General features: G+C 39.2%; 1 protein-coding gene across 8 annotated transcripts in view; it reads right to left on the reverse strand.

Annotated features, from left to right (window-relative positions):
* The window catches only part of Ntng1 (netrin G1), a 341,164-nt gene extending 320,952 nt beyond the window's left edge, over positions 1-20,212 (reverse strand). For 2 of the 8 annotated variants that reach the window (XM_036189643.1, XM_036189642.1), the window contains exons 1-2: positions 19,106-20,210; positions 11,549-12,315 (exon numbers count right to left, since the gene is read on the reverse strand). In XM_036189643.1, coding sequence (XP_036045536.1) covers positions 11,549-11,794 — 246 coding nt within the window. In that variant the 5' untranslated portion in view covers positions 11,795-12,315; positions 19,106-20,210. Of the gene's footprint in view, positions 1-11,548; positions 12,316-18,817; positions 19,070-19,105 lie in introns of those variants that run through there. The other 6 variants (XM_036189638.1, XM_036189640.1, XM_036189644.1 and 3 more) reach the window with 6 other exon arrangements.
* Positions 20,213-20,427: the final 215 nt, after the last annotated feature.

Raw genomic sequence — 20,427 nt, forward strand, 5'->3', positions numbered from 1 at the left:
TTGGCTTGTAACAGATAGGGGGAAAGTAACTAAGAATTAAAAAAGCAAATTTCTTAAACTCCTACTGAGAAGTATATTTGTAAAAAAAAAATGTGATATAAATTTGTAAAATATATTTATTTATATACATACATGTATATGTATACTACTCTTCTAAAGTAGTGTTAATGTTAATAATGAATATGACCACATTAATATGTTAATAATAACTGTTAATATGAACAAACTAGATTACATAGATACCATGCATAATTTAAGACATAATGTTGAATGACAAAAAGCAAATTACTAAATAAAATTTTTAAATACAATATTAAAACTATATATTGTTTTTAAATATATAAACTCTGTAAAAAAAAGCATAAAATCAGCTGGGCGGTGGTGGCACACACCTTTAATTCTAGTACTTGGGAAGCAGAAGCAGGTGGATCTCTGTGAGTTTGGGACCAGCCTGGTCTACATAGTGAGTTCCAGGCCAGCCCAGACTACACAAAGAAACCCTGCCTCAAAAAAACAAAAACAAAAAAACAAACAAACAAAAAGCAAGCAAACAAAATACAAAAACCAAAACAAAAAGTATAAAATCATGGATTTTTAAAGCAAGACATGGTTTTTCTCTGGATGGAGGAGGGAAGAAATGGATCAAGTTTAGGGGCCAAGACACTAACATTTCTATATTTTTAATAAAAAAAAAAAACCAAAACAGAGAACATGTTATCAATGCTAATTCTACGTGGTGTTTAGACATACACTGATTATATTGATTAGGTACTTTTAATTTAAAAATAAAATGTTCATGCTTTTTTTTTTCTTTATTAAGAAATTTTTTATTCAATCCTCTCCTTCGAAAAGGTAAGTACTCCCATGGAGGGGATAACAAAGCCTGGTGCATTCAGTAGAGGGAGATCCTAGCCCCTCTCCTTGCATCAAGGCTGTGTAAGGTGTCCCACCACAGATAATGGGCTCCAAAAAGCCAGCTCATGCACCAGGTATGGATCCTGATCCTACTGCCAGGGGATCCCTTATGCAGATCAAGCTACACAACTGTCTTGCTTATGCAGAGGGCCTAGTCCAGTCCCATGGAGGCTCCACAGCTTTTGGTCTAAAGTTCATGAGTTCCCACCAGCTTGGTTTGGTTGTCTCTATAGGTTTCAAGTACCTTCAAATTTTAACAACTTGCACTACAGCCAATTCTGTCCCAGCGAGCAGGTGTGTATGGAATAATAATCTTAGATATGGTTAAATTACCCAATCTATGTTTTAAGTTATTTCATTCCCTCAACAAATGTTTATTAAAGCCACCATGGACATACATTCCTGTCCATAGGAATGTGTACACTGGAAAGGAAAATTAGGTGAACAAGTTGGTCAATACATGACATAGTAAGTGGTAGATCACTATCTTTTGCTGGGTTAACATCAGTCAGAAGGGAAAAAATAAAGTATAGCGCCCTAGTGGCATGATTCTTCTGATCGACTGTGCTGTCCTGACTAGTAAATGTTTTTAATCGTATCCTGCAAGCAATATAATGAAAACAAACAAACAAACAAAAAACAAAACCATGTTTGGCAACTGGTAAGGATGAGAAGAACATTAGATATGAGTGTCAGAGACTCAGACTCCTTCAAGAGGCTTCTTAAAGAAGTGACCTGAATTAATGGTGAGAACCAGCTACAGGAAGCTGCTTAGAATGCAGAACCCATGGACATACCATCCTGAACACACCTTATCTCCAGAGATCATGAAAACTGAGCAGGCCCCAACCTGATTGGTTCTAGGATGAAAGAATATCCTCTTTGGACCACTTGGGCCGAGTAAGATCCCATGATGTAGACTGGGGTTCAGGGTGTGCCCAGCTCCCACCCCCACCAGAAAGCCAGTGATACACTGTTAGGAGGGACTTGAGAGGTTAGTGAGAAAACAACTTAGTGAGGAGGGAACAGCACTGGAGAGGTCCAAGTCCTATGTGGTTATGCAAAGCCTTTCAGGCAATAGGAAGAGGTTGGATTTCAGTGTTACAGGATAAAATTGAATAAGGAATGGATAAAAGGAATCAAATCTTTAAAGTTACAGTCATCCCTCTAAATCCATGGGAACTAGTTCTAGGATTCCTTGTGGGTACCAGAATCTATGGATGTTTACATCCACTATAAGAAATGTTGTAATGTTGCATGAAACTGTTCACAGTTCTCTGCATATTTAAATCAGCGTTAGACTAGCTACCATGTGAATACTTTGTAGGCAGGTGCTCCACACTATTACTTGTACATGTTTGAAAAGGTTTTTTATCCAACTTGGTTGATTACTTATATAAACAACCTTCAGACATGAAGACACTATATATATACATTTATATATTATATCACATATCATGGTCTATTTCAAAATGTATGTAATTTTGTTAATAGAACAAGAGTTGAAAAAAGGAGGCCAATTAAGAGATACTATAGAGTTTAGCTTAGAGAGCTGGTTGAGATCAATTCCTGATACCAGAGATGGTGAAATATGGTCAGATTTACAATATTTCGTGAAGCTTTCACTAACAGGACTTGCTAGTATGTGTTATTACAGCGGGATTGAAGGGAATTTCTAGACTGTTTACTCTGAACAATAGATAGATGAATATAAGCTGCCATTTACAGACATGGAACAAACGAGAGCAAAATCGATTTGGGAAGGAAAAAAAAAAGAACCAAGACTGCTATAATAAACCTGTTAGATTTTTAAATGCCTAGTAGACATCCAAATAGAGAAACAATGTAGGCAGTCTGCTCTAGGACACCAGTTTTTTTATTGAGACTGTAAAACAAATAGAAGCATCAGGCCAACTCCTTTCCTCAACACCTCACCCACCATGATATGTTGTTGCTAACTAGTCAACAATTGCTGACTTATTATTCCGGAGTGAGAAAGTGTGAGTACAGTATGTACTCAGCTCTCTGTGTTTCCTAACAGCCTATTTCCATTTTTATGAACACGTTAATGGGAAAGAAAGAAAGAATAGAAACAAACACTGTTGATTGGCTCCCTTACCCCTGAATGAAGACTCTCATCACATTATATGCATTTCTAACATTCTGTGCACTCTGTTTACAGAATCCAATTTTCTGAGTTTATTTCAGATAAAAGGCTTTGTAAATAACAAAATCACAGCATTGTAACTCACAGTCCACATCACAAATATAATTTTTAAAATGGTGTTCACCATGGTTTTCTTGAATATACTACAAATAAAATTAAGAGGGAATAGAGTAGTTTAAGAGTAGGACATGGGTGTCAGCATGCCCACATTTATTACATTCCCACTCCCTAGATGGAAAAATTACTGAGCTTCATGCTTCAGTTACTTTACCTGGTACACAAGGATAATGATAGGATTAACGATTACAGGAGCAAACATCTCAAGTGTTTAATACAAAGCAGGGTACCAATAAGTTCTTTATCAAATCAGTATCAGCTACAAGTCAAATCCATGAAGTGTAGTAAAACTCCATTCAACAAGCATGCAGTAAGCTCTACTGTACATATTATACTGCATCAGCCATTTAAAAAGCACCAAAGCCTATGATGGCTAAACACAGCACTATTGTGATCCAGATAATATTCATATTAATGGAAACACTCCCTAACACCTCATATAAGAGAATCTGCCAAAACTTTAGAATAATAATCCATCTGGCACAGTCTTTGCATACATAAACACCTTGGATTAACATATTGGCCATGAACTCATTTTCTCTATATTATGTATATTTTTTTCTGTGACATGTATAGATATCCACTGTATTCTTTTCTACTCATACAGAGACTTCAAATGGTCCATAATTTAAATGACTTTAATCTACCTGATTTATCAAGCAGTTCACAACTTTTGGATTCACTTCCAAAATAATAAGGAACACTACTGTAAACTTCATGTGACCTACAGACCTCAGCTCTCCATGTCAGCCAAATAACTTTTAGTTTTACACATCCCACATTCATGTCATCTGGCACCTATACACACACTAAAATATCTTTCTCTGAAATACAGAATTTGTTCTCTAGGATGGTCCTCTATCTTCTCAGCTGGCTTCACATCTCTCACACTTGTTCAGGTTTTTTTTCAACCTATATATTAATCCCTCCCTCATACAAATCAACACAGAAGAACCACAGCAAAGCTGAAACACAAGATTAATTTCTAGGACATGCTTAGAAGTATATTTGATTTCTCCATTTTATCATTTTCAAAAAGGAACAAGATCAACAGCAAAGGAACAAAAAGTTACACATGGTGGTAGAAAATCATTGGCAGACATGACCTGATGATAATGTCAGCACCTGGACCTCTCTACGGACATCGACCTTCTGGAACAAAAGGGCTCTTTCTTTGTACTGGAGCAATACCCAGCTCAACTCTTCATTTAATATTTTAGAAGTCAGCTTCAAAGTAGGTCAAAGAGTGAAAACCAATTCTTGTTTCTTTCTCAGCTCACACCTTTAATTTCCATGGAACAGATACTACGTGAATCTTTCTCTTCCTAGCATGATGAGAAGACACTGACCACCTGCCAATCTCAGTAACTTGTTTTCAAACATGATGCTTATAAAACAACTTCCAGCATTACTTCCAAGTTTAAGAAAAGGAATTCTGAAAACTTACAAAGAAAATGTCACTTTAAACAAAAATCTGTATTCCCATTGGTCTGGCAAATTAAAACGTAAGCAAATTTCACAGCAACAGCTTTATACAAAGAATATGTTATTGTTTGTAATTGTTTTCAACAACACAGATTCTAAGAGAAAATAAACTTTCTGCTTAAGGAAAATATCAACCTGGGGAAGTTTTTACATCATGAACTGAGGAGACACAGATGTGGACTCTCCCAAGGATCTTTGCTAGACCAGGACTGTGGAAGCTTGCCATCAAAATCCAGGGCAGAACTTCAGGGTGTTTATAGGCTGAAAGGCTTGGGAAAATCCCTGAAGCAAGCTCTTGCCTTCAGGCAAAAAGGATGCTCACTCTTGGAACTGATTAACAAAACAGAAGTTTGTGTGGAAAGGCTCACATTTACATGTATGCACACACACACACACACACACACACACACACACACACAATCTTTTTAAATTGGTGGCTTCTATAGAAAAAAAAGTAGAATTACAAGCAACAAAACTACTATAGTTAGAAATAAAGGTATGCAAATGGACAAGAAACTCAGGAATCAGCCTTCACAGTAAGGAAATAAATGCAGTAGATGCACTTAATAAAATGAAGTGCCACTTACACTCCGAAACACATCCTTATCTCAATGTGAAATTTTAAATATTCCAACCATAGCTGAAAGAGTGGAAGGAATTGGATAATTTGACCCTCATTTTGTTGGCTAATTGTATCTCCTCTTTTATCTGGTAAAGCCTTGTAATAAGAGAATTTAAGAACACTTTCAAATATTTATAAAGACCTGAGTATGCTGATGATATTGAATATGGTCCTTAAATAACTTTCTGGTGGACAATTTAGCAACATTTGTCATGTGTCTTCAGGTATAAGAACCAAACCACCTAAATGCCTATGTATTGATGTGTAAGTGAAAAAAATCCACAGAATAAAAATACTATGCAAAGGTATATGTAAAAATATAATGTTGAGTTAAAATAAGGAATTATGCAATGGTATATACAATATATTTTGTAAATGTTTAAACCCTTAAGCAAGTTCTGAAGACCAATACCACACATAATATGTGGTTCAGATTCAGGAAAAGAGATAGCATAGCACATGGAAAGGTTAAAGCCTATATTATAAAATTTCTGTTCTGGCTATGATATTGATAATGTATATTTACTGCTCTAATATAAAATATAGTTATCATTGTGGGTCTGTTTAAAGCTTCAGACACACAGTACACATCACATAGTTTTTATTTAGCATTTTGTTTGGACAGAGGGCTCCTGATTTCATTCTTGACCATGTATACAAGGTAATCAGTTCTGCTTCTGTGGGATCTTGAAGTTCAACAAAGAGAACAAAGCTCAGAGACAAGGACTTGTCTGATTCCCAGGATCCTTCTTTCTCATGACTGATATGCAGATGGGTTCTCCATTGAGTGACCATTCCATCCTTGAGGACAAAAGAAGATAACCCTTCCACTTGATTTCTACTCCATAACACACACTTTCTTCCAACCCTGAAGTCTTGGTAAGTGGGAGACAAGTCTTTTAAGTTAAACATACTGTTCTGATGAGCATAGCAACAAGAATTTTTCTAGGTAGGAAGATATACACTATGGCAAAGATCTATGATAGCTATTAAAATCACATTCTAGAGACTGCTTTCTTTGAGGAAAGTCTCCATGTACTGCTTGGTGTAATTCTCACCACTACCACTAGAGTTGCATGCACTATTTACACTTCCTCACTTGGCACCCAATGATCTAGAATAATATGGTGAAACATTAACATAACAAAGAGCGCTTATGCACTGAGAGAATACTAACAGATCGCTGGCCAGAAGCTCAGTGACACAATGGGTAGAACCACTTGCTAAGTAAGCCTGGAGACCTTTTGTTTAGTCCTAGGGACCCATGGTGGAAGGAAAGACACAGCTCTCAAATGTTGTCCTTAGACCTCCACATTGTGCCCATGTGTCCCCCCCCCCACTAATAATATTATTAATAATAAATAAATCCTTTTTTCTGAAAAGGAAATGTAACTACATAACAATAAATAACATGAGATTATGTTAATTTTGAAACCCTGGCCATAATTGTTGCCATCTCCTGATCATGACCTCCTCCATATGTGTAAACTATTTCCAGCCATACCAAACCAATGCAGCTTCAGCTCAAGTACAGAGTTCCTTTCTTATCCAGTTGCCACCCTTAAGCCTGACAGACATACAGTAAGGACCTAATGAGAGGTACTGATAAACTGTGTTTAGCCAGTCATGAGGCAGGTAGAGTACTTTAGATTTGATACCCTAGATAAAAAGGAGCTGTTGTGGGCTCCTCAGCAAGAGGTTCCTTGATGAAGTGATAAATCAGAAAGATTGATCTCTGTGGAACTTCATCATTTCAGTGTAAATTAGTCATCTCTGAGAAATAAGCCTAAATAATGAAGTAGTAACAAAGAAGTGTTAATAATAATAAGAAAACAGAAGTTTTCTTAAAACTCCATTCTGCCCTAATTTAAGAGGTAAATCAGTTCAAATGAAAGATGTCATTGTTATTTAAACTCCATTCACTTATCAAATTATGATTCATGTAAAGAGAGTGCATTTTTTTAAGACTATTCAATTATTGTAGACATCAATGTCACTTCCATTTTTTGGAAAATTGATATTAATCCCTTGTCACTGCAAAAAATATAATCGAGCTTATCAAATTAATTTCTCAAAGGCCACCCAATAGCCACCAGTTGGGAACCCAGGACTCTGTCAAATCAGAGCCATGAGCTAAATGTAGTCCTGAAGACTGCATTGCCAACTACCTGCCCCATAGGTTCCTTTGAAGTCACAAAACGTAAAAGTTTCCTATTACTTTTATAAATTTCATTTGACTCTAATGAAACATGTCCTATGCACAATGCTTACAATAACTATTTTCTTCTTAATAGAAACCACACAATATGGAATCATCATTAACAGACCTGGTAAGGTCCTTGAGTAAATGCCTATTGAGAGCATTGGCACACATTAGTAAATTTTCTCAAGAAAATCCATTTCCATTTCAAGGTCTGTCATTTTATTTAGAAAAATTATGCCCTTTCTTTTAATTATTCCAGTAAACATAATGAGGGTGTCGCTAAATACACCTCAGAGGACTTGATTTTCTCCATTTTTTAGTCATATGAGTGTATTTGTAATTAAAGGCACGCTGCATTAATGATGCTAGAAGTCTCCATGGTAAACATTTAATGTCCACCTCATAACATTATGCCAAAATTATATGCACAAAAGACTTTTTAATAATCTTTGTTTTCTCATTTGGTTATGATTGGCTCTGAAATCCGAGGCAGCACTGGAGGGCTCCTGTTTCCACAGCCATCAGCACTTCTGCCCCATAAATTGTACAAATGTACATGGCGCCTGTCGTCTGGAGGCTTCTTTTCCAGGCTTCTGTTTAAGTTACACAGAAAATTGGCTGCAAGCTGGAGATAATTGCAGATAATTTTTCCATTTTTAAGCCACTGGGGTGTTGCCTGGGGGGCGTGACAGCTCTGTTTATCTAAACACAAAGACCAAGTCACAGCTCTGTGTTGTCACTTGGCTTGACACACAGGATCAGATCATCCTATCTGTTCCTTATGCAAATTATATCATTGTCACTAGATGACCCGTGTCTTCTGACAGAGGCTTCTACCTGAAGCTTGTATTATGGCTGAAAGAATAGGATCGACACAAACAGGTGACTTCCGCTGTCAAAGCAAAAGCAGTCAATCCTGTGCCTTGCACATTTCTCCCCATTAACAAAAACAGTGCTTGTTTTTAGGTACTCTCAATTTGAAAAGGAATATATTAAATTAAAAAGAAAACAAATAATTCACACACACACATATAAATATGATATTCACACACATACATGCCCTATATTCATTTGTAGTCTCTATTACACTATCATAGACAGACAAATTTTTTTCTGGTAAACTATTGTTCATAAGTGTTTGTGCAATTAATGTATTTCCATGTCAAATTACTTAACATGGAAGATTTGACATAGATAGGACATCCAGGTTAGCAAGCAGAGATGTATTATTAAATGGAATCATAAGCTGTTTTTCCCCTCCAAATTCACTCTACATTAAAATAAGTGTAATATTCATGGGTGGTCATGGGGATATACTGACAGAGAAAATACAGAAAGCAGCACCATGGATTCTCAGTGCAATACTCATGAACCTCCACTTTATATTGACGACATTAACCCTGGGAATTACAGACTGGTTTCTATGGCTGAATGTATTCTCTGTGTTCAGAATCCCTGGAGTCATTACTAATAAGATTATTACGAGCCAAGGAGGCCAAGCCGTTTTACAGTAAACATTTACATAGAGGGGCTAAGTAGTGGTTGTGTCTATTTGGGAGCTCCTGTGATGTAATAGGCCATAACGACTCTGGAGGAGCTGGAATGGAAGCGAGTCTCAGGGAGCGTAGGACCCATAAGTCCCAGCATAAGTGACTTTATGGATTCCCATTAGACTGGGCTAAGGAGCTCCTGAGCAGACCTGATATGACAGCATCCCGAGATGCTTTTACAGCCTGTGTCAAGAACTCTTTACACTGAGACACTTTACAGAAAATCTACAACTATGGAAGGGAAGTAGGGCTGTATTGCGGCCATTATCATTGTCATGGCATATGATATGCATACTAATAGTTCCAAAGTTCACATTTAAAGGAGATTATTAAATCTGCTATGCCAATCATATGCACATTAAGGAATACAAATTAATGACTGATAGGTAACTCGGAAATCTCACACCCTGCCCAGTGACATGCTTAAGTCTACCAATGCATCCAGGTACCTGCACTGTATTCCACTGCAACCTGGGTGGGGTTTCCTGTGAATAGATGTGTGTAATACTTAGGGCCAACCTGGGAACACTTTTTTAGTTGTCTTTTTTCATGGTACCTTTACCATCATTTAGCCACTGGCTTGATAGGAATTAACTTACTTAAGGACCTTAGACCACGTCCCTGTGAAAAGCTAGTCTGGAAGGTTGTGCAATGTGTCCTTTCCCTGCTTCTAATGGGAGAAGTAGGTGTGCTGAACATGGGAATTGTTTACATGTTGGGCATGAAAGATGCTGAGCAAGTGTTCTCTGGTCAAAAGTGAGTTCAGGGAAACAACACACACAAATCCTACCTCGAACACATCCTACAGCACCTGCGTGAGTAGAAATCAGACCTTGGCAAAGGACATTAAGTACTTCACTTAGATCTGCAAATTATTAAGAAATTCCAAAAGAGGCGCATTGTTGAGAGTGTCATAGAAACCAACAGATAGGGCTAGAATGCTCTTGATGAGAAAATCTGGCCAGAATGCAGGCTCTTGGGGCTTGTGTAACCTATAACCAAACAGTAATTTCACACCACATTTGCAACGAAATTTTAAATTTGACCTTTCATAAGAAATTACTAAGGACTTCATATAAAGCCCACAAATGTCCCTGCTCTTTCACAGATTTATTGGAGTCTTAGCGATACGTTTGAAAAAACTCCACTGGAAGCCTGTGGTTTCCAAAATGCAACTTCTTTCAGAAGCACATACCTGTTACCCAGAGAGACAGGCCCTCTCTTTGAAATATTTAGTCATTTAGGGCACTTTAGTCATAGTGACACCTAATAGCCAAGATCTTTTTCTCACTCTCCACAAAATCAGGTTTAGACTATAATTCAAAGCAGTCCCCAAAGGCACTTCTGAAAAATGGCAAGCCCTTAGCTTTTAGGTGAAAACACTCTTTATTGCTCAAAATTGTTTCCTGCTACAAAACCTTCTCTATAATGCTCAGCCAGAGACAATCTTATGTTAATTTAACTCACTGGGGACTGTGAGCAGATGCTACTTTGATTAATAGTTTCACTATCCTTAAAATGCCAGGCCAAGTTCAAGATAATAAAGTCAGGTAATATACTATTAAAATCTGCCACATGGTTATATCTGTTATGTGGATTAAAATGGGGTCACGGTCCTTATATCAAATAAAAAAACTGTCTATAATAATAAAAACCAACAACATAAAGTAAATGGACATACTGTCTCAATTCCTTACCACTTTAACTGACACTATATTAATACCCATCTCTTTAATAACACTTTATAGGACTATTTTCTGCTATGATTTTAGTTGGAAATGCAGCATGTTCCTCCAACACTACCTTTCTCCTAGTAGATGTTCCACCTGGAATAGGTCTTAAATACACCCCAAGAACAACGAATGTCATAACTCCTCTTACTGGTGTCTGATCTTACACACCCCCAGGTCATTGCTTTCAGCAAATGTGCTTTCAGTGTTTCAGCTGAAAATTCCCACAGAAATGTCATCCTTGGTAGTAAGGATATGCATGAGTTGGTAAATAGGATCTTTGGAAAAGTCCCTCAAGAAAGTCTACTAACCTTCCTTCTTCTTTTCTCCTTGTTGGTCCCTTCTCTGATGAACCCCTATCACAGATCCAGTCTGGTAAAGGAAACAGGAGATCTCAACTAATCTTGATTTACTAACAGATTTTCATCATTAATGTAACCCAGCTGACCTAACACTACAGTTTCTAAAATTTAGCCATCAATTTGGCTTTTTGATTTTTAATGTATACACACTCCATCTGTCTCACTGAACCCTTTGGTTTGCCCACAAGCAGGAAGTTCCTGCACATCAATCACATCACATATATTGTAATCCCGGACAGGACAAGCCTCCACTGAGAATGAAGCCAGCCTCGCAACACATATCTGCCACCTGCAGATTTGCCTCTGCCAAACTGAGCCTTCACACTCCCCACACTTGTCTGCCTATGAGATTCAATGCCATTTATGGGAAATACTATATTCAAAAGCACTGCCTCACCATTGCACAGAACGACTCAGGAGGGTCTCCACAGGTAATATCCGGAGGGTCCAGTTTCACCTTCAGATATTTTGTCATGTCCGTGGATTCTGGCTGGCAGGCCATATAATCCCAAACTTTCCCTTCTTCTGTGTAAATCTGAGTTTTACATACATCGTAATGTCCCCACACTAAAGGGTAGGGCTGCATCACAGAGGACACTGTAACCCACAGGGCATGAATCGACAGGAATCTTGACAAATACATCTCTAAAATCTTGGCAATCTTCGTGTCTTATTTGCAGCCAGTGTCTCCGTTACATATACATGAGTATAGTGTGTGTGTGTGTGTGTGTGTGTGTGTGTGTGTGTGTGTGTCTTTATGTAAGTAGTTCTGTATATTTAAAAAAAAAAATATGCTGAAGTCCCAAAGCAGATTCCAAAACCAAATGTGATAGATTGAAATACTGTGTGTGGTCAGGTACGTTGAGGACTTTGGTGGAAGCTTAACGTGCTTCTGTGTTAGGCGTTAACAGCTTGCTGCCTTTTCTCCTCGTAGAACATATCTATTAGACTTTTGTGAAAGATGTCCAGGAGAAGATAATAATTTAGCGAAGTGATGACTCTCCCGCTGTACATCCGATAATCCTGAGTGGTCCTCAGCATTCAGGGTTCACTGGGGCTGCTCGGCTGTGAAGATGGATCAGTATCTGAAGCACAAGGATGAGTGTCTATGGTCCTGGATCTGTTTCCCAGCAACCATTGTCCTTTTTCTTCTGGTACCAACACCTTTTGGGAAACAATAAGAGTAAGAGTTATTGCCCTGGAATCAATGCATTAGAAAATGTATGGTACGTTGACATTTCAGAGGCTTGGTGTGATATAAAGCAAATTGGTGTAATATGGATAAGCTTCAGTTAGATGACTTGCTAGGATGATCAGGGTACCTATCCACAATAGGGAGGATTTTGATATGGAAGATCTGACTCTTCCATAAGAAAGGTAGATGAATATGTTCTGGGAGAGTTAACAGGTTTTTGCTTCAAAAATTTTATTTCCATCTTAACTACTGAGAGCAAGCTTCTGGATTTAAACAGCTCTCATAGCTAGCTAAAAAAAATCTTCCAAGAGAACAATGGAAATAAAAAGAGCCTTTTTAACAAATGACAACTACTTATGCCTTTTTTTTTCTTTTGGCAAAGAGACCCTAAAATTCTCTAAATTCCTTACACGTTTCTTAGCTTTTGTTAGGGGCAGGTGAGTGAAAACTGGTCTTGTTGGCACAAGCCTGTCTCTGAATTTGCTCATTATACTGGAAGAATTTAACATCTTTTATTTAGTTGCATTTACTGAAAAAGATAATTAGGCTCTCTGAAAATACTCAGAAAATAGAACCAAAGGGGCAAATATTCCTTTCATAAGAATCTTCTATTTTCTTACATCTTTTTATAGCTGTCACATCTGGATTTGCAGTTACTTTCTGTAACAGAAGAGAATTTGTCCCAAAGGTGGATATTATATGCTGCTTTAAAAGTGAAAGCTCCATAGTAAAACACAGTTTAAAATGCACATATAAAAATAGCTGAGGGTGATCTAACAGGCCATGAAGTGGAATAATAGGGCACCAATTCTAAGAGAAAATAAAAATTTCCATTTCAATGTACTTTGGGTAAACTGATAATACAGCCTATATAACTTACAGATGCAAGTCACTGATAAGTCACATTAGCAACTTTTCAACTATTCAAATATTAACAAATGTTAACCTTTGAAACCCAGATGTGAAAGTATACTTTCTTAATTATTTAGTTCACATTTCTGGTTCAAATTATTAAATACTTTTCAGTTTTAAAAGAACAAAATAAAAAAAAACTACAGCTTTGGAAAATTCTATTATAGACTCTTTGATTCATATTAAACAGTTTAAATAAGGAAGTTCGCTATCTTCAAGCAATCTTATAAACGGAATGCACTATATTTAAATAATGCACCATCTTAAAATGAACGAAGCCACAGAGACTATGAAATGCCAACAGATGGTTGAATTGTGTTTCCATAGCAAAGTAATTTATAATAATTGCTTTATGGATGCAAGTGCAATTTTCATTATATTCAATTCATAAAATGTTATCATACAGCTGCAATTTGTGATATTTTCTATTAGGAAAAGTGTTGAATATTTGAGTTCCCATGAAGCAATAATTAGCAATGTGTCTAAACATGTGTAAACTACAGATTTAAATTTGCTTCTTTGTGACTTTGACACTGTTCAGTGGCATGCATTTGGAAATCTTAAGCTAAAAAGAATAGAAAAATAAAACATTACAGGAGCAAGTGTGGTGGCTACTCTAGCTTGTCTGATTTTGTTTTGTATTGTTTTGTTTTTAGATTCATTAAGTTGGTATTTTCAGAAACACCAAACACATTGACATTTAATAATCTGAAAAGGCATTGAGATGAAAGAAATGTATATTTCCTAGACTAATTTTTCAACTATGTTTACTACATCCTTAAAAGGAAGCAGACACTTTGGAAAGTGAAGAAAAAGAGCATTAGAGGTGAGGTAGTATAAAATCAACCAGTTCCAAAATTATTAACATCACGTTTTTAGTTTTGAAAGCTTTTTTGGTTAGAAATTTGTAATTCAGGAACAATATAATCTTAAAGACTTGGAACTAATGGCTTTGAATTTGAAGTGATTGAATTTTTGGTTAATTTGTAATATTATTTTAAAAAGACCTTTTCAAGTATACAGACTTAAATGACCCTCGAGATTACTCTTCATCCTTTTAACCAGTACTGTTTCCCTCAACCGTCTATTCTTTGTTACTCTGTCCTTGTGCCTAGTTGACTTCAGTGACCTCATCTGGCATATTTCTACATGAAACTGGGCACAAAGGAAATACATGTAACTGTCACCACGTCCTGACGACAGCACTTCCAATGCAGCGGCTTCTCATGAAAGTCTACCAGACTGTAATGATGGCCATTACACAGAATTATGGACTACATCATTGATTGAAGTTAAAGAATTGACAGGGAAAAATGCAGAGGGGTGCAAGATATTTGAATATGAGGCAGTTGCAGGACTGTGCGGCAGACATTCTTGACAAGAGGCAGGCAATTATAGCTTAAATTTCTGGCACCTAACCAGTGTGATTAATAGTTTTCCATTACATTACAGACATATTATTAATGTATTAAAAATGTCAAGCTTTGGCAAGCACTAATATGGTGTGGCTCAGTTGGTCTGCAGAATTTACATTTAATGAGCTCCCATTGACATGGAAAAAGGTATTGACCACAGTGTAATGCAAATCAGAGTACACTCATAAGCTATTCTTTAACATAATTATATTTCCCCCTCTAACTTTTAAGTCTGTAGCACCCTGTCTTTTAGACCCTTCATATCAAAGTCTCCTTCCTTCCCACTATCATACAGACTATCAAATAAATCCTTCTACTTCATATTAGAAGAAATTAAATCTATGAACTTTATTGACAAATTGGCCTTATAAGAATCATAAATTTGTTGTAAAAGTATAATTATGGGATTTTCACAGAAATAAATATTATACAAAGAGAATATTATTTACACCACTGCCTCCAACATTTAATGCTGCTGGTTTCCAGCTGGCTCTCCTCTGAACCAGGTAAAAATATCAATATCTTCTTAAAAGCTAGGCCAAGACTGCAAATGGCTAGGCAAACTGATTAGAGGATGGGCAGCCAATGACATATTTGGGGACTTAGTATCCCTTCCTTCTGGCACATAACTGAACTAAATGCCAACTACTGTGAATTTGTCTCAAGGGTCTGTATCATCCAGGTAAGGGCAACTTCAGAAGAGATCTGGGCAGTCCCAGCTCTGAATCTGCACTTTCTCTACCTGGGAACTCAGAACAATCAAAGATTGCCATCATCTCTACCTATGAGCTGAAGTAGTAAGAAATCACTACTAATCCTTTGTGTTTAAAATTTTCCCCCATTAATATGTTATAAGCCCATGGATCTCTGGCATATGAATTTGCAGAGCCTATGAAAAAATACAAAACTACTTGGATTTCAGGTTGATAGGTATTATTGATCAGGGCTAAAATAGACTACAAAATGGCTTTGCATCCATGGAACATACATTTTTTTTTCAGGATTTGATAACTAATTCCCTTCCACCTTGGATTAACTTTGCAGAAGGAATTTAAAAAAAAAAAAAAAAAAAAAAAACTTCTCCTCATCAGAAACAGAAAAAAAAAGGTTCTGAAGATATTACACAAAAGTAATAATGATTAAAAGGATAAGCCATTATAGTTTCAAAGAATTACCAGGGTTATCAACTGAGAAGAAAATATTGCCAGTAAATCTACAAACTCTCACTGGATTTTAGCATTCTTTTCATTATATAATCCCACTAGGAAGTGGGGGTGTGGTAATAGGCTAAATATTCCATAAATATGCAGCTCATCGGGACACCTGAAATAGACAGCTATTGACTCATTCTATGCAGACATTTAGATTTTTATAAAGCTACATGTTTCTGAATGGATATGAATAGAAGGAAATTTGAAGATAATCATATTTCATTGGCTGAAGCAAATAAAGGGGAAACAAAATGCAAAGTCCATAACCTGTCAGGACTAGCAGCTGTGAACACAGCCACAGTGAGGTCACATACTAGCATACATTTAATGCTCTTTGCACATGTCCATTTGTTGTGAAAAAGTATCTTCTGGTTTCTTCATGAGGGACAGAGACTCAGGCCTGTTGGTTAACTATCTCAAAAACATAAGGAATCTAACATGTAATGCAACAATTTTGACATGTCTTACTCATACATGGCTGAGTTTTATAAAGAACAATCATGGAAGTCTTAATAAAAAAATAATTACCACACATTGGTGTTTCAAAGATTTCTATTTTTATCAAAAGATAAAAATGATGGAAGCCGGTACATATTTTCCAGGATGTCAACTAAGCCTAAAAGAAACCTGGCATTCAGATGTCATATGAAGGATAGAGCCTTCTTTCTAATATAGGGAAGTTCAGAAATACAACCTTCCACATACATAGCTGAAAAATTCTACACCCACTTGAAGTTGGAAACAGAACTCTAGATTCTAAAATTAAAATTACTTTCTGGAAGTATGTTGAATCGCTTACTTCCCCATAACACAACATAATTCACACATACACAGGTGCACATGTTTAAATACTAGCATATACTTGTTTTCCTAAGTCATATGAAATTTTATTCCCTTGCCAGTGACTTGGTACTTTTGTTACTCACAAACTGTCTTCAAACCCTTATTTACAATATCTCCCAGCTAAATGCACAATGGTTTAATTGTTTAAAAGGTATTGTATGATGCTTTGCAGACAAAAGACAGAAGCAAAGACAGGTATTTGCACCCCCTGGTAAATACATGAAGGAAACTTCGACATGCATTAGCTGCCTCCTAAAAACAACAAAACAAAATAAAGCTAGCTTAAACCATTTGAACCCATATGCCCAACTGACAAAACTCTTAATGGGAACACAGTTGTATGTCCAAATAAAATAGTTCCTTTTAAAATAAGTATGGAGATTCCTCTTAAATAAAACTACAGGAAATGCCAACAAATTAAAAGCCAAATACATGAAACATTGAATGCCTCCACGTTGGTACTTAGTGATGAAAGATTTCTCATGTCATGGTATCTAGAAGAAAAGAACATCCCCCTTATATATGTAAGTGGGACAGCGTGACATGTGAAATGTCTGATGCATTTCTTCTTTGCACCCTGGTTCCCCTTGCAAGGATCAAGGTTTTAATGAAAGATTGAAAGTTTCTTATGTTTAAAAATATTCTTGGACAATTATTGAGCTGATTTCCCTCTGCCAAAGAGAAGAGCTGGTGGGAAAGGCATTCAGAAAGACAAAGTACACAATACTTGCAGCCCTCCTTGCAGGTACTTCCTTCTCCAAGAGCCACACAAATCAGGAAATCCTTGCCCTCATCAGACCGTCGATGCAAAACTTTCTAGCAAGCTTAGTCATTATGCATATTTGAACAAATGATTTTGAGGGAAACGTCTTTGCTTTCTTTTTTTTTTTTTTTTTCTTCTTCTGTTAAGATAGGAAAACTTTTAGTGTTTTCAGTCATAAACCCAGGCCTGATTTCCAGAGCAAAGCTGCTGCCAGATTCACCATATGTTTAGTGGAGTTCTGAGTCTTGCTCAGAATTTTCCACTCGGAAGAGTGACAAAGTCTTGTGCTGGGAAGTTAGTTGCTTGCTTACTCCTTTGTAAGGAAACAGGCACTAAAGAGGGGACAGCTAGAGGACCTGTAGTGCACAAACCTACACCTGGTGCAACTGTAAGGACTCTGCCTGCCACTTTTGCAAATAAAGTCGCTTTAAAATCCCCCTCCTTTCTCCCCAAGGCTTTTCCTACCAGGCCCTGCAAAATGACAGCTACTCTTAAAGAGATATTGGCGGGGGGTCCCTGGATGAGGTTACCAAAATAAACAGCAGAGGGCGCAGTTTCTGTTTTTAAACCCAAGTTTTCTCTCCTATGAATCACTTAATTGGTTATTTTGGGCCCAATAATATTCGGTATTATTTGTATTATATATAGATATTCACAGATCCATAGCAGAGAGAAACTCCATGTCCCTAGCCGAATCCATCAACTGATAATGCGAAACCAGTAGGGGAGGAAAGGCTCCCACCAGCTTTCCAATGCTGTCTTTCCCTCTTCCCACCGTTCTTCTCTCCCCAGCCGCACACAATGTGTGGTAGTAACGCTTTAATCTCGCACCAATAAAGGAGATTAAAAGAGGGGACTTCAAAAGCTCTCCACAGGGCGAGCAACAAGGCAAGTTTTTACTTATTTTTTTTCCCTGATGAGAAAACTGAAAAAAGGAAAATTAAATTATTAAAAAAAAAAAAAAAAAAAAAAAAAAAGCCTGTGCGATGCGTGTGGTCAGGTGTGTGTGTGGGAGACTGAGAGCGCGGCGCGTTGCGGGTGGGTGGATGGAGGCTCGGGATGCAACAGCCAGCGACCCGGTGCAGGGCGCACGCCAGGGATGTAGTGTGGGTGTGAGCGCTACGGGCTCCGGAGTGCGCACAGGCTCGGCGCTGCCTCCTTAAGGCGCTTTCCAAAGTTCCTCGCCCACCCGGATCTCCCCTCCCGCCCTCGGCGGGCACCGGGGGTTGACAGAGAGAGAGGGATGGCAGGAGGGAAGGAACTGATGCAGAGGGGCCACCCAGAGAGGCGCGGGTCGCTGGAGGAGAAGGGAGTCAGCTGCACTTACCCGAGCCCCGCTCTGGCCCCGTGCCGGGCGGGAGCTGAGCCGTCGGCGCGGGGCGGCGGCCCTGCCCAGCTTGGTCCTGCGTGGGGCGGCGACCGCAGCTGCGGGGACCCGCTGGCGGCGCACGGGGAGCGGGTGGAATGGGAACGCGGCGGGTGTGGACCCGAGTCGCCACCACCGCAGCCCCGGGGTCCGTATCCCACCCTGCAAGCGCCCTGCGGGCGGAGGGGGTGGGGGGAGAAGTCCACGGCCCCAGACCCCACGGCGCCCGGCGCCTCCCGTCCCGGTTACCTTGGCCTCGCGCCCCTGGGGCAGCCTCGTCGCGCGTCGCCCCCTCTCGGAGCCGGGACCCGGACAGGGGGAATTCCTTCCCGTTGACGTCCTCTTCCAAAATGCAAAAGATCAGTGACTTTGACAGGTAGATGAGGGGGAGGGAGAGGGGTGGGCGGAGAGGAAGGGAGGATGAGAAAGGTGCCTCTCCCTCCAAAAATACAGTGGGATTAGGAACCAAATCGCCGCCTTCCAAGGTCTCGCCAGCCGTCTCCGCTCGCAGCCTCCCCGCGCCGCCACCACCGCCACTTCTCGCCTTAAACTTTTACTGTGGGTTTTCTCTCCCTCTTCTCTATTTCTATTCCTTTCTTCTTTCTTTTCTTTTAAGCCGCAGAACGATTTTTTCCCCCGATCCCGGGGGATCAGAACCAGCGGCCGGGCGGTTCTATCCCGCTTGGCACCGCTTTCATTTTATTTCAGATGAAGATGTTGGGTCTTTTTTTTTTTCTTTTTTGTCAGAAGCGACATAAATCAGGACAATTAGCCTTGGCGCCAAGAAGAGCCTCTCGAAGCAATTTTGCCCCGGTTTCCTTCGCGCATTCCTCCACTCAAGTCAGAAATGTCACTGCACATAACGCTGATGGCTGCGAGACGCGACGCACCCAAAGTCCGTTTGATGAAATATACATGGCCCCAAGATGCTTCTGGATTGCGGTTCGCGGCTTCCCAGCCCCCGCCCGCGGCGCCCGGCCGGGACCCTGCTCCCAGCCGGCAGCCTGCTCTCGGCAAACTTAGGGGCGCGGACGAATTAGAGAGTGAGCGCCAGGGGCCGGCCAAGCGACTAGCGACGAAACAGCCCCGGGAAGCCGCAGCCCTCGGAGGGGTGGCGTGTTCTTCTCACTTAAAAAGCAGATCTTCTGCAACTGCCAGCGAGTGGAAGGATTGCAAAAACCTTATACTACCTCGAGACCTGGGCGCTCCGAGCGGTCCTAACTCCGTCCCGCTCGCTGATTCTACGGCTGCTGCTCTGGCCACCGCCGCCACCGCTGCCGCCTTATTGAAACCTCGGGATACTGGGACAACAAGACCACCCGCATCCTTATCTCCCACCTTTGTTGATTCACAGCAGCGCGGTTTCTACTGGCTCCCTCTCCACCCCTACTTCTTCCCCCTCCCCTAGCTCCTGGCTTACCTCCCTACAGGGTTCCCAAGCACACCCCCTTCTCGCTAACTGAGAGTACGGTATTTTTTTTAACTTGCAATTAGTTTGCCTAGCCAGAGCCCCCAAGCTCCTTGGTGTGAAATTCTTCCCACTTTAGAAAGTTGAAGTTCAAGTAGGAGCT

This window comes from Onychomys torridus, chromosome 6, assembly GCF_903995425.1.
Source record: "Onychomys torridus chromosome 6, mOncTor1.1, whole genome shotgun sequence".
Classification (NCBI taxonomy): Eukaryota; Metazoa; Chordata; class Mammalia; order Rodentia; family Cricetidae; genus Onychomys; species Onychomys torridus.